This window comes from Triturus cristatus, chromosome 5_1 (genome assembly GCF_964204655.1).
Source record: "Triturus cristatus chromosome 5_1, aTriCri1.1, whole genome shotgun sequence".
NCBI lineage: Eukaryota > Metazoa > Chordata > Amphibia > Caudata > Salamandridae > Triturus > Triturus cristatus.
In genome coordinates, this window is record NC_140587.1 from 884,590,415 (window position 1) to 884,603,349 (window position 12,935).

The 12,935-nt window shown below is 43.6% G+C and overlaps 1 protein-coding gene across 2 annotated transcripts in view; it reads right to left on the bottom strand.

The window, feature by feature from the left end:
• The window catches only part of NETO1 (neuropilin and tolloid like 1), a 677,063-nt gene that overhangs the window by 627,373 nt on the left and 36,755 nt on the right, over positions 1-12,935 (bottom strand). For both annotated transcript variants that reach the window (XM_085605913.1, XM_085605914.1), the window contains exons 2-3: positions 9,642-9,695; positions 5,078-5,215 (exon numbers count right to left, since the gene is read on the bottom strand). In XM_085605913.1, coding sequence (XP_085462039.1) covers positions 5,078-5,215; positions 9,642-9,695 — 192 coding nt within the window. The remainder of the gene's footprint in view (positions 1-5,077; positions 5,216-9,641; positions 9,696-12,935) is intronic.

The window sequence follows — 12,935 nt, forward strand, 5'->3', positions numbered from 1 at the left end:
ACACATAGACTGTTTTATTTAGGATGCAGGTGAACTACCGGGGTCATAGGATATTGTGCATTAGAACAAGAGGCTGCCATTTGTGTAGTGGTTATTCCTCCATCTGTAGATTTCTACCTCACGCTTGTGACCTTCTTGGAGATATTCTGAAGATATGTGGCAGCTTCCCTAAATCTGCTGCTTGCGCTTCAGGTCCCCAAATGACTACTAGCTTGAGGGTGGATTCTGCTCTTACAACTATCCGCAACTAGAGAGTTGTTTTTCCTCTGTTGCCATCACCTCCAGCATTGATATCCTTTCTCCACCTTGTTGCTTATGAGCATATGTCTATTTTTCTGGAAGCTAAATGCAGGTTTATATAAACAGCAGAGGTGGCACGTTCCTTCAAACTGTTGAGTAAACCCTTCACCCTGTGGGCATAAGAAACCCATTGAGTCACTTTTGACTCTTCGCTTATACTAGGGTTTTCGTCTTCCCTGTGCCGTGATCCTAACACGTCTCTGATTTTTCTTACAGTTAGGGTTTCTTCAGAACCTTGCTGTCTTCACAGTAAGAGTTCAGTTGGCAGCCCTCTAGGACTAGAGGCCAGAGGTCTTCAATCTGTGGGGCGCGACCCCCAGGGGGGGCCTGGAGTCCTGGGAAGGGGGTCGCGCATTTCCAGGCCTAACTTCTGCCTGGAATGCAAAACGTGCTTTGGACAAACACAGCCACGCTCCTTAACATGCTTCAGCTGACATGAATTGAGTCTCATGTGCTGTAAAACTAAGAGGCCCAGCAGACAGGCAAAACAATCCTTCAAACATGCCTTCATGCCAGGGTGCCTGCTTGCCTGAATGAAGTGCAAATGTACCCTAGGAATTAATCTGCAAATGTAAAGGATGCTTGGGAGTGGTTCTGGCTTTAATTGCTCGAATCACTTCAAGCATTGTGATGGCAAAGATGTGTTTTTTGTGTGGTGGTTAGCAACTGGGCTGTAAAGTGTGTGCTTGAATTTACACAGCGCTTAGTACCCCTGAAAAGGGGCTGAAGGGACAGTTATGCAAAAATAATTGCATTACTTACAGTCTGATAATATACTAATCTACATTTTGGAAGCAAGTATGAAATAATGACTTACACATTATTCACAGTGCTTTCTGTCACAGGCTGTGACCTCAAAGCACAAAAAATACCCAAGTCACTATTATCCACTGCACCAACCAATTTTAATTCTGTGGCTCTCTGGTTACACACAGACCTATGCAGTGCATTAAATAATAGAGGTTATATAATGTACTGTATAGTGCATTTCCCACTGAGTAACAACATTTGAAATGTATTTTTCTTTTAAGCTACCCATTTTTTTATATGTAGCTACTTGATGGTGAAAGACCTAAAAAGGAACAAAATATTTTAGGGCTGATTTATGAGAGGCTTGCGCCACTGAAGCATCAATTGTTTTAGCTTTGGCGGCACAAGCATCTAAATCATATCTATGAGGTGAGGCAAAGTCACCCAGCGTGGCTTTGCATGGCCTCATAGATATGGAGTAAGACAAAACATCTCAAGTCGCTGCGTTGCCTTACTCTATGTCAAGTAGGCATTCCATATGAGTTGCGGTGGGTGTTCCCACACAAAGCCCATGGATTTTGATGCTGCCCCAGATTCACAAAACCATGTAAACCTGGGGCAGTACCAAACCTTGCGCCTCCCCACAGTAGGGGTAACAAGGGGAAATGTTTTAATTTCTCCTCGTATTTTCCTCTTTCCATGTGTGCTGCATTCTGCAGCACACATGGAAACAGGAAAACCACTCTCAGGATTGTTTTTGTGCAGGAAGGTGCCCCTTACTGCACAAAAACTATCCAGCCCATGTTGGCGCTAGGCAGCAATTTGTGTGCCAACATAGGGGGAAATTTCATAAATAAGGTGCATTCCTGCCCTTTCACATTGGCGTAGGGCAGCACTGCAAGAAGACTTGCGGCGCTGCCCAATGTCAGTGCCTCATAAATGAGGCCCTTTGTTTTTAGCCACACCTTTGACCACGCCCCCAACCACTGACCTTTGGTTTGCTAAATACGGTTTAATTTATTTCCCCAATGTATAAATGATTTGCTGTGGTAATTAGAGGCGCTTATGGTTGTCGATAGTTAGCAATAATGAGGAGGCTCAAGTTCTAGAGATTTTCATCAGGAGGGGGTCCTTACGCCTAAAGGTTTTTGACAGGGGGGTCTCGGCATCAGAAAGTTTGAAGACCTCTGCTATAGGGAGTCCTGACCACAGATGTGCAAGATGAACCTTTTGCTTTCTATATTTTGAGGAGCCTTGTGCTTGCACATCCCATGGTACATGCTCTGATGCCACCTCTGGTTTTGTTGATGTTTCCAGGACCCTTTAGGAATGGGCCTATCTAAGGCACTTGGTGAGAATCCTTGTATGGTCCTCCTAAAAAAGTTGTTATTCTGGTGGCAAACGCTGCAGTCCCTCTTCGGGGTTGTCAGTGCCATGTATTGAGAAGAGCACTACTTATTGTGCTTTCCTTACACCATGGTGCTTCCCCTCTTTCTCTCATTTTGCTAAAGCTGAGACTAGCATTCACTTCAATCAGCTTTTCATTCCCTTTCCCTTCCTCAAGCTATGGAGCCTCTAGTTGAGGCATTTGAATAAGCCCATACCATGAGTGCTGCACTTAACAGGGAAACAGCATTTACAATGTGGCATCAACCACGCACTGCCATTACAACACCGTTGTTACAACGAATACGTCTTTCCCACACATATTGTTACAACGACATGGCTTAGGGAAAGTGGCATTGTACTTTAATGTCCAGCGCTTTCCCTACTGTCGCACAGACTGGAGATGGAATACTAAATGATACTGTGCTAAAGTTCAAAGCTTCCCCTAAGGCATGTTGTTCTAACGATATGCGTGGTAAAGGAATGCTTGTTAAAGACGCATTCATAGTAAAGACTGCGGAGTAACACCATGCGTGTTAAAGGCATGCTTTGTTTGGGCATACATCCCACTTAACATATAGTTGGACCATATAGCATTTTAATATTTCCAAGTCCTTGTGTTTTGTTGGAACAGGTGCCAAGGCTGGACAGCCTTCTTTGTCCACTCACAGTAACTAGATTAAACTGATCATGTAGTCCGCCTGTGAGTAGGCCGTGGTGATCCTCCTGCATCTGGTCGCTTGGTGGGACCATCCAGAGCATGTAAACCTTTTAGTCTAGAGTACAGGTGTTCCAGTTAGAATACATGGGGCTGTCACTGAGTGAACATATCCATTTGCATCAGGAGACTTAAGTTGCTGATCCTCAACCTCATGTGCTGGGGTGTCTTGGGCGCTAATGCTTAAGTTTGCATTTCTGCATTGAAATTAACTCTACCACGATGGGCCTGCATTGTTTGGTTCTGTGTGATCAACTGTCAGTCTGCTATCCTTCCGGGTACCTATAGCCGTTGGGAGGATTGGGACGAGGAAGAGGAAAGAAGTGAGGATGCTTCGGTTAGACACCAACCATCTACACTGCGTTGACTCTTACTCTACTTTGTGCCAGACCGTAGTTCAGCCTCATCCCCACATATTCAAAGGGCTCACTGACCATGTCTCTGATTCGTTAACTCTTCTGAGTTTTTATGTCTATACACTGATTGTAATAGAGAGGGAGACCCACTTACACCTTCCCACAGCTAGAAGAGGAGTTAACTACTGAAGTGCCAGGTCATCAACATGAGGTAAGAGCTGGGAAAATGATAAGCTGGACTCACCAATGGAGATGACTGAAAATGTATACAGAAATTCGGTAACACTACATCACTCCGTGTCTGCTGCACAACTTTGACACTACCAAATAATTCGACACGCGTCACCTCTTACCAGTGGAGAAGCATACAAGTGCTCATTGTGCGCGCACTCAGTTATTGATTTAATAATAATATCCACCATACCTGAATAATTAGAACACACAAATTCAAAAACAGGTTCAAGCTCTTCAATTGATGTTGTATACAGAGATGGCCTCAATGTATTTTGCACTATGTGGCCGAACCTCTGCACGACCGCCAGTTCAATCAATCTAACCTGCTTTTCGAACTCCTTAGGAATTAAATTAGACTTTAATAAAATTTGGAAAGAGTGTACTGTAGATTAAATCTATGGGTGAACATCTGACAATAACTAATCCAAATATAAACAAATAATTAAGTTTGATTAGAAGTTGGCCACTGTGAAATTTCTACTATGCCAATAATTTCAGAATTTTGTGCAATTACGGGTATTTCACCTTAACGAGATTTCATTTATGTTTTTCAACTGGTCTCTGGTTAAAGCTGAACATTTCTTACAAGAAATATTGTCTTCTCAAACCTGTCACCTTGTCCGTGTCAACACATTACTTTTGGACACGAGGCGTGGCCTCCCGTTCATTTTTCACACGATATCGTAATGTGATTTAAAAAAAGCAAACCAAATGTCACAATTTTGCATAATCCAGCAAAATGTTACTCATATCTTGAATTTATAATCCGCCATTTTGTACTATTTCAATACTTTGATAAAATGCGGCAGTGCCAAAAACATGACATTTACTAAAGTACATGCTAAAAGCATGCATGACAGAGCCAAATCAAATAGGGCTGACAGTAAACCTTGGGAGATTACAAATTGGAATCTTGATATGTTTACAGAGATAAATGATACATCCGTTACTTTGTTAATATACCCAGCTCAGATTTGATGGTCTGTTAATCAACACCCTCTGAGAAATTGCAAATGGGCCGCTGAGGTCATACGAACTGTTAAGCCGGCCTAACGGTGAATATGAATTAAATGGATTGATTTTATGGAACTTAATCAATACAATTATTCACTCTCATATGAGAAGGGACTGGGGACTGCCCGTCTCCGCAGGAAGGAATGCGGCGATATTTCACACCAGTGTCTGCCTCGCACATTACTGCAGTCCACCTCCCAGCCCCACAGACGCCTGATTCTACTGTACTTTTCGCAGCAGCACTTTCTGTTTAAGTGGACATCTATTATTTATGTGCGAGTCAATTAATCCACGCGCTCCGGCATTATTGGTTATTCACCTTCTATAATGTAGATGCATTCGGTGTCAGGAGGGTACTTGCTGGGATAATTGGGAGACGTGAAAATTCCTCCATCTGCGTTTTTCGTCCACGCGCCACAGTCCACTGTTTTCTGTCCTTCTGTAGGGGTCTGTTTTTCTAGAGAAAAATAATTCTGGTCATACTCTGAAACAGGTTAAGACCAGTTCATGTTTATTCGGTTAAAAATAAATCATAAAAGAATATATACAAAATGCATTTAAAATCAATTGATAAAATTAAAAAAAATAACATTATTGTACATAAAATCAAATTCAGGCTCCTCTTGGACAATACTGAACGAGGGGTAACTAGATGCATTGATACGTAATCATCAGTTCAGACAGTTCATCGATAGTATCGGTATGTATATATATATATTTATATATACATCCTGTGGTCCGTCTCTCCTTCTTCGCCGCACGCTCGGAGGTTGTGGGAGTTCGAACATTTCATATATATATATATATATATATATGCATTTTTTTTTTTAAAAGAGGACACATAAATCCAAAGCAAAAGGTGTGTTTTCAGCGGCTCAGGGTGCGTTCTTTCTCATAGATCAAGCTAGGAGGCTTGGATGGTCTCAGGTGGAGCCCACACATTTTGAAGAGTCTCTTTTTCCAGGGTGCTGGCGCAAGATCTCCACGTTTGGATCCATGTTCCTCGAGTGGAGCTATCTTATTGGAATATGCGGGCATCTCACTGAAGGTGTTAGCACTACGCAATGCTCCTGCAACAAACCATAGGCCACAGGAATCAAAATGGTTTGATCGCAATTGCTCTGAGGCCCTTTGTTTGCTGGAGGCCACCCTGAAGCAGGTACCTAGAGACAAGGAATGGGTCCCTGCCTGTTGTAAGGGGTAAAAACTAGCACTTGCTAATTGTAAATCCAGAGTGAGGAAGAGAGCGTGGGACGATATAGCACAAGCTTGCATGACCAAAGATAGTGCCTTGATTTGGTGGGTTATCTATTAGCCGTGTTTTGCCAGCATAAATGGCCCTGATGTGTGTCATCAGATTACAGAGCAAAAGTGGATAGAGCACTTTGGAATGATCTATAACTATGAGGCAAGTAGAGGTAAAGAGGACCAGGGTAGATTTGCGGGTGGCAGAGCCAACATGATTTTTACACTAGATGAAGTCACTCAGGACATCCAGGTGATAGAACCCAATAAAGACCCAGGCATTGATGGGATATCCCCTGATCTGCTTTTGGATGATATTGAAATCTGGGGTCCAGCTCACACAGTGGTCCTGCCCTTACTGGGGCAGTGAGAGAGGGCCCCCTGCCCTCGTCGTCCCATGCGATAATTGTACCGGTGTTTAAGAAGGAGGATAAGGAGAACCCCCAAGGTTTACGACCAATATCCCTGATTGATGCCAACACGAAGATCCAGGAAAGGATACTTTTAAATAGGCTGATGTTGTAGGCAGATGAAAATAACATAATTTCCGAGGTACAATATGGCTTCAGACCAGTCAGATCAACACTGGCCCAATGCCTAAATCTCTATTTAATTATTATCAAGTGCACTGTTTCCCGCACAAGTCAATTCATCTTATGTTCATGGACCTTACGTCCGCTTTTGATGGGTCAGTCACGAGAAGTTGTGGGGCCTGCTTTTCACGATAGTGGCAGACCCAGATATTGTGTTCCTTCTAATTGATCTTAATGCCCACAAACTCAGCCTCTGTGCGGAACTCTCAGGGATCAGCTTGTACCTAATCTTTTAGAACTAGTAGGGAGGTTTGTCAGGGGTGCATTCTTGCACCCTTCCTATTCACCCTTTATGTTAATGGTCTGGAATAGGCCATTCTCTCGGTTAAGGACGACTGCCCCAAGGTGGGAACAAGAGCGCTTCCAGTTCTACTGTACGCCGATGATGCAGTTTTCATGGCGCACACCACCTTGGGCTTACAGTTATTACTGAATAAGTTTGTTGTCTTTATGACTAGTTTGGACCTTCCAGTAGATTTCACTAAATCGCATGTGATGGTAGTTGGCACACAGTCCACCAGATCCAAGACATTCAGGGTGAGAACCAAACTTTGGCAAAAGTTCCAGCTTTTTCATATCACAGGGACCTGTTTGAGTCTAACATGAATTGGAAGTCCCTGATTGGGTGTAAAGAAAGTGGCGTTTATCAAGGCCACGGGTGCTGAAGCTGGTTTTACACAGCTGTTGGGGTCCAGGCCCCCTAGAATTCTAAACAAGGTTTACCACGCTAAATGTGTTTCTAACACCATATATTGTAGCAAGGTCTGGGAATACATGAAAGCTGATAATATCCTTATCCAGACTGTCGAAAACATATTTTAAAGGCACCTGTTACAGGTTCCCCAAAGCACCCTGGCTTTTTGTGTGCACAATGAGGTTGGGGTAAAACATATAGGAAACATAATTGCCCTCAGACCACTGTTATGTTGGATTAAGATCAGGACTAGAGAGGAATCCCAGTTGAATAGGCTGATCCTCACCAATTCTATGGCCCTTGACCAGTTTGGACAAGATACAGTGGATAACAAATGCCAAGACTGCCTCCAACTGCTTTGGTAGGGAAGACTTCTTTTATTGCCCCCAGTCCATATGCACTTTATAGTTGAAGTGGGTGAAGGGCAGTTTTTGGAACACAAGTCATTACAAAGAGAGCAGAGAAAACTGATGAAACCCATGGTTCAGGGACATACACTCTTAAAAACAGTCCAGGGCATGGAACCATAGCTATCCATTGTTACTAGTGATTTGAACAGATTTCTGCTGAGCAGATTTAGATTTATTTTGTTGCATCACCTGTTGCCTTCTCCCAGTGGTTGGAGCCCACCTGGCTCTTTGGGTCCTTGCGACTGCGACAATGTGTCTCCACAGGACACCTTACATTTTATGATGTTTTGCGAATATTTTAGCTCACCTAGGAAAATGCTTATTATGGCTCTGCTGAAATCTTTGAAATATAAGCAGGTTCGACCTGCCCTTATGTTCCTGCAGCATCTACCTAATGACCATATACCATTCACAGTATCCGGCTTTTTAAGAGTGTGTTAAGATCAAAGCATTCTAGGTATGATTAAAACTTTTGCAGCTAGTGGTGGCCATTATATTTGTGATACTGGTGCTGAAATTCTTATGTGGTTTTATATTCATTAATTTCTATTATTTTATGTTTATTCTGTATTAATATTGGGTGTATCCTGATTTTATGCTTGATATATATGTTATGAACTTAATCAAATAAAGATATTTACTGTAGTGGCACTAATTATAAGCAAGGAGTTGGAACAAAAAACAGGCAAAGTCAATGGGAGTGAGTGCTTCTGTGCTGGATCGGGCAGGAGCACATATTCTAATACCCTTATGACCGAGTTGCTATTGTTGTTAAAAGCTGTTGTCTTTACCACTCATCTTTTTATAGCCTTAGGTGTGCTGTCGATTAATGATTGGAAGCTTCAACATGCGGGTATGCCCGATTGAGTGGGTTAATGAGGCAAGGTGTGTCAAAGATTATAAAAACCTACTTGAAGGGGTGACGTTGGGTTTTTATAACCTGTAAGTACACCACCTACACTCAAAGTCTCTCATACAGTTGCAAACAAAATTGCAGCATCTTTAGGGGTCACCAATGAGTTTGAGGAATGAGAAGACATTTTGGAACATATGGACTGGGGGGGGGGGGGGGTGAGAGAATCCAGAATGGCAGTCAGCACTTTTAAATTCCTACATGACTGGTACTGGACTTACACAAGATCTTCACAATTGGAGCATTACAGCACTTGATGTGTTGGAGGTGTGGAGACCCTTGCTGTGGCACGTCACATCCTCTTCAACTGCTCTGGCCTACTACAGTACTGGTCACTGGTAGGCCATACTATCAAAAACGCGCTACACACTATAGTGTGCCTCACTAAATGTCTAGTACTGCTACATGTTATAACAGAGTCTCCACACTGTCGACACATAAATGATGTCTACTTGCCTCGGCAGTTGACGGAGTCAAAATGTGACTCCCGAGTCATTGTTGGTCACCTAGGGTGCCCTTAGAGGATGAGTGGATCACCAAGATGTATAAAATATCCTTGTAACTCTTGGACCCATCACTGTGGATTAGACACTCAACAGGTGTTCATTCCATTGACAGAGGGCAAGAAAGTCAGCCACAGGCCGTGCCGGTAGGAACGGTGGGGCAGGGGTGGGGGGGGGGGTTGAGAATTCGACAGCCGACCACGAGGGAACATTTAAGAAATATTTAGTTTTTCCTCGTCGTCGTCTGTCGGAATATCCTCCCCACCCCCAACCCGATCCTACCGCCAGACAAGTCTTACCTGCACAGGCAGCGGCTGAAGAAATGAAGTAACTGTCAGTGCCTAACACAGATTTCTATACTAAGAGGTGCTAGGCAGGCGTAAAATTATTTAACACTTTTGTTAATTCTTTTCTTTATATAGTCACTTTTTTCATTCATTCATTTGCAGCTAAAGGATGAACAATGTAAACATAACAAAGCCCAATGCATCTCTTCCCCCCAAACAATAGGAATACAACACTAACCTGGTCCTTTTTTTGTTGCTCCACACACTTGTAGGATGATAAGACTTGCTACAACTGAAACAGAAGAAGGTGCATTTGTATTCACTTGCCATTCATCGAGTGTCAAGTTAATATTCACTTGTATGACTAATTCAAAATAAGATTAAAGTTAGTTTTACACCACTGGACATCAGTTGATGCACAATGAAGAATGAGGCATTGACATTTCAGGAAGTTAATTGGGAATGTGAGTCTGCCTTTCACAAAACTGAATGCATTGCTTAAATGGAAAACAAAATGCTTAGGCAGGTCCTTTTGAATAGTGAGCAGTTTGGACTCGGGCTGTGAGCCAACAAATCTCTTCTTGACATGTGTCTAAGGAAGGAATGAGGCTTGAATGGAAAGACAGTGAGCGGTAATGGGATGACGCGGTTGAGGGATGAAACTGGGGTGGAGGATGAACACACGTGAAAAGGGCATATGTCAGCACAGCAAAATATTTGCTATAGTAAGACTGTATGTAAGCTCATGCTGAAATGCTTGTTAAATAACTAGGCAAATTATTGCATTGAATATTTATCGGTATTCTCATTACCCTTCTGTGCCCTCAGTCCTGTCCTTACCTCATGAGTATAAACAAAAGCAGACAGGATAGATATAAGTCTTACACCATGGTAGCCAGGTAAAAAGGGCAAAGTCTAGATACAAAGAAGGAAGGACAAAACCCAAAATGTCAAAAAGTCTCCAAGTGCCAGTGCCAAAGCAGACCAATAAGCACCACAAGCCCAAACTGCAGAGGGCACAAACAGTGCACCGAGATGAGCGGAGGCCAAAATTAGGGAATACCAGCAACAGTAACCCATAGGAGGCCCACCAGCTCTATCAAAACGAGATCCACAGAAATTAAAGGCACTAAACCCCAAACTTGTGGGTGGGACACCGGAACAAGGAAGCTCCTCAGATTCAAGACAAGCGACATTGACTTCCAAAACAAATGCAGCTCCAAAAAAGGGAAAGGGTGTAAACAGGCAATACAGCACACCTAAAACAGGGCACAGGAGCACATTGGCCTCAGCAAGTTAGCAAAGGCAAACCAAAGGGTAATCCTAAAGACAGGCCAACAGCAGCCAACAACCATGTAGATCAGTGTCCACACACAGAAGGAGACGACCTAGACTACAGGAACAGGCCAATCAGGGTAAATAAAATGAAAGCTGAGAGGGCTTTATGTGAAGAGCACCATACACAAAGAACAGAACCCAGCATGCCTCTGAACGAGCTAGGCCCAGGACACAAAATACTTACATGCCATGTACTATGGCATGTTTAACCACACCAGAGCAGTATGCCAAGACCAAGCAGCTGCAGGAATTCCAAACTAGAATACAAGGTTTTAGACCTGCCGGTCTTAGGGTGGTCTTCCCCAAACTTTTTACTTTACTTCTCAATTTTTGCTAGATGGCCCTAGGACTCTGTGCACTTTGCCACTGCTAATCAGTACTAAAAGCTGTGTGCTCTCTCCTTTAAACATGGTAGCATTGGCTTACACCCAACTGACACATTACATTTTCTTGTAAGACCCTCGTAAAGTGGTACTACATGTACCCAGGGCATGTAAATTAAATGCTACTAGTAAGACCAGAGCACTGATTGTACCACCCACTCAAGTAGCTCTTCAACGTTTCTCAGGCCTTCCATTACAGCCTGTGTCTGCAGTTTAAACTGCCATTTCGACCTGGCAAACTAAACCTTTTGCTAGGCCTAAACCTTCCTTTTTTTGTAAAACGTATGTTTATTGGCATTTTGTTAAGTAAACATTAGTAGCTTTACAGATACAGGAGCAACAGTGTCATATAGTACAGTACGACAGAGTGCAAGGAAGCAAGGCCGAGGACCACCGTCCACAGGCTGCCATGCCCAACTGTGGAGGGAAGACCTTCTATACTGATTTGTACAGTTTCAAACAATTTTGAGGCTGAATGAGTCCTTCCCTCCACAAAGCAGTGTCACAGTCTCTAATGCCATGGCAAATTGATGTTCCATCCTTCCAACCGGGAAGGTGCTCCAAAGACAAAACAAAGAAGGTAAAACAAACAACTAAAATGCGCTCCCACTAACAAGGTGTGTGGTGATGATGCTACAGATGATGGCTGAGTGTGTGGCCAGGCAGAAATATAGGATGTTAGAACTGAAAGAGATGCATGTCTCTAATGGTCGGGGGGCATACCGCCAGCAGCAAGCCCTGTGTGAGGAAGGCAAACAAAGGACCCCATTTATATTCAAAGCTTTTATAGTCATCGCGGAATATGTCCGCCATTTTTTCTAGGCAGAGGATTTTCCAAAGTCGTGCCTGCCAGACTGAGTAGGTAGGGGCTGTCTTCCTCTTCCACGCTGCTGCTAGTGTTATTTCCGCTGTGCCTATACAAGTCCACATGATGGAATTGTCGGCCTTGGTCTGGTGTTCTAGAGTGGGGTCTCCTATACCTAGGAGGACTCCTTCCATGGTGGTCGGAATGGAATATCCAAGCATGGCTTTAAGTTGAGCTAGGATTTCCTCCCAGAAGGGCTGTATAGTGGGCAATCCCACCAGATGTGCTGGAAATCGCCCAAAAGCCCAAAGCCCCTCCAACACCTATCGGACGAGTTCGGGAAAAGCCGTTTGAGTTTGGCTGGGTGCAGGTACCAGCCCATTAGAGTTTTTAAATGTGCTTGCCTGAGTTCTAGGGAGTGATTACATTTCGAGATGTCAGTCCATAGCGCCACCCATTCCTTATCTTGTATATCCCGTTGCAGCAGGCCTTCCCACATGGCCATGTATCGCGGTTGGGGCGCTGGTGTGGAGGAAAGTAAATAATTGTAGAGGAAGGAAATCACCCCTTTCATGGAACCCACTGTTCTGACATACTTTTCAAACCCTGTCTTATTCCTGGTAGCATTATCCTGTATATGAGGGGTGAGTGCCCAATGTCTAAGTTGGAGATAGTGAAAATGATCTTCTGGCGGTAAGTGGAACTACCATCTACAATTATCAAAGGTTAAGATGTCGTGGTTATGGAATCAATGATCAAGCATAAGACAGCCTCCCTCTCTCCGTGCGTCAAACGGGCCTTGGTGTAGGGCTGGCGGAAAGGCCAGATTAAAATGAATTGGGGTGTGTGGGGAAGGGAATGGCCTCATCTCCTGATACGGAATCCCATACCTTCAGGAAGGTGCGCGTGGGGGTACTGATGTACATATTCGCAGGTCGCTCTTTCTTAGGTTTCTAAACCAGTTCCTATATCATCCTCCCCGCCACTCCCCTGTCAATATGAAGCT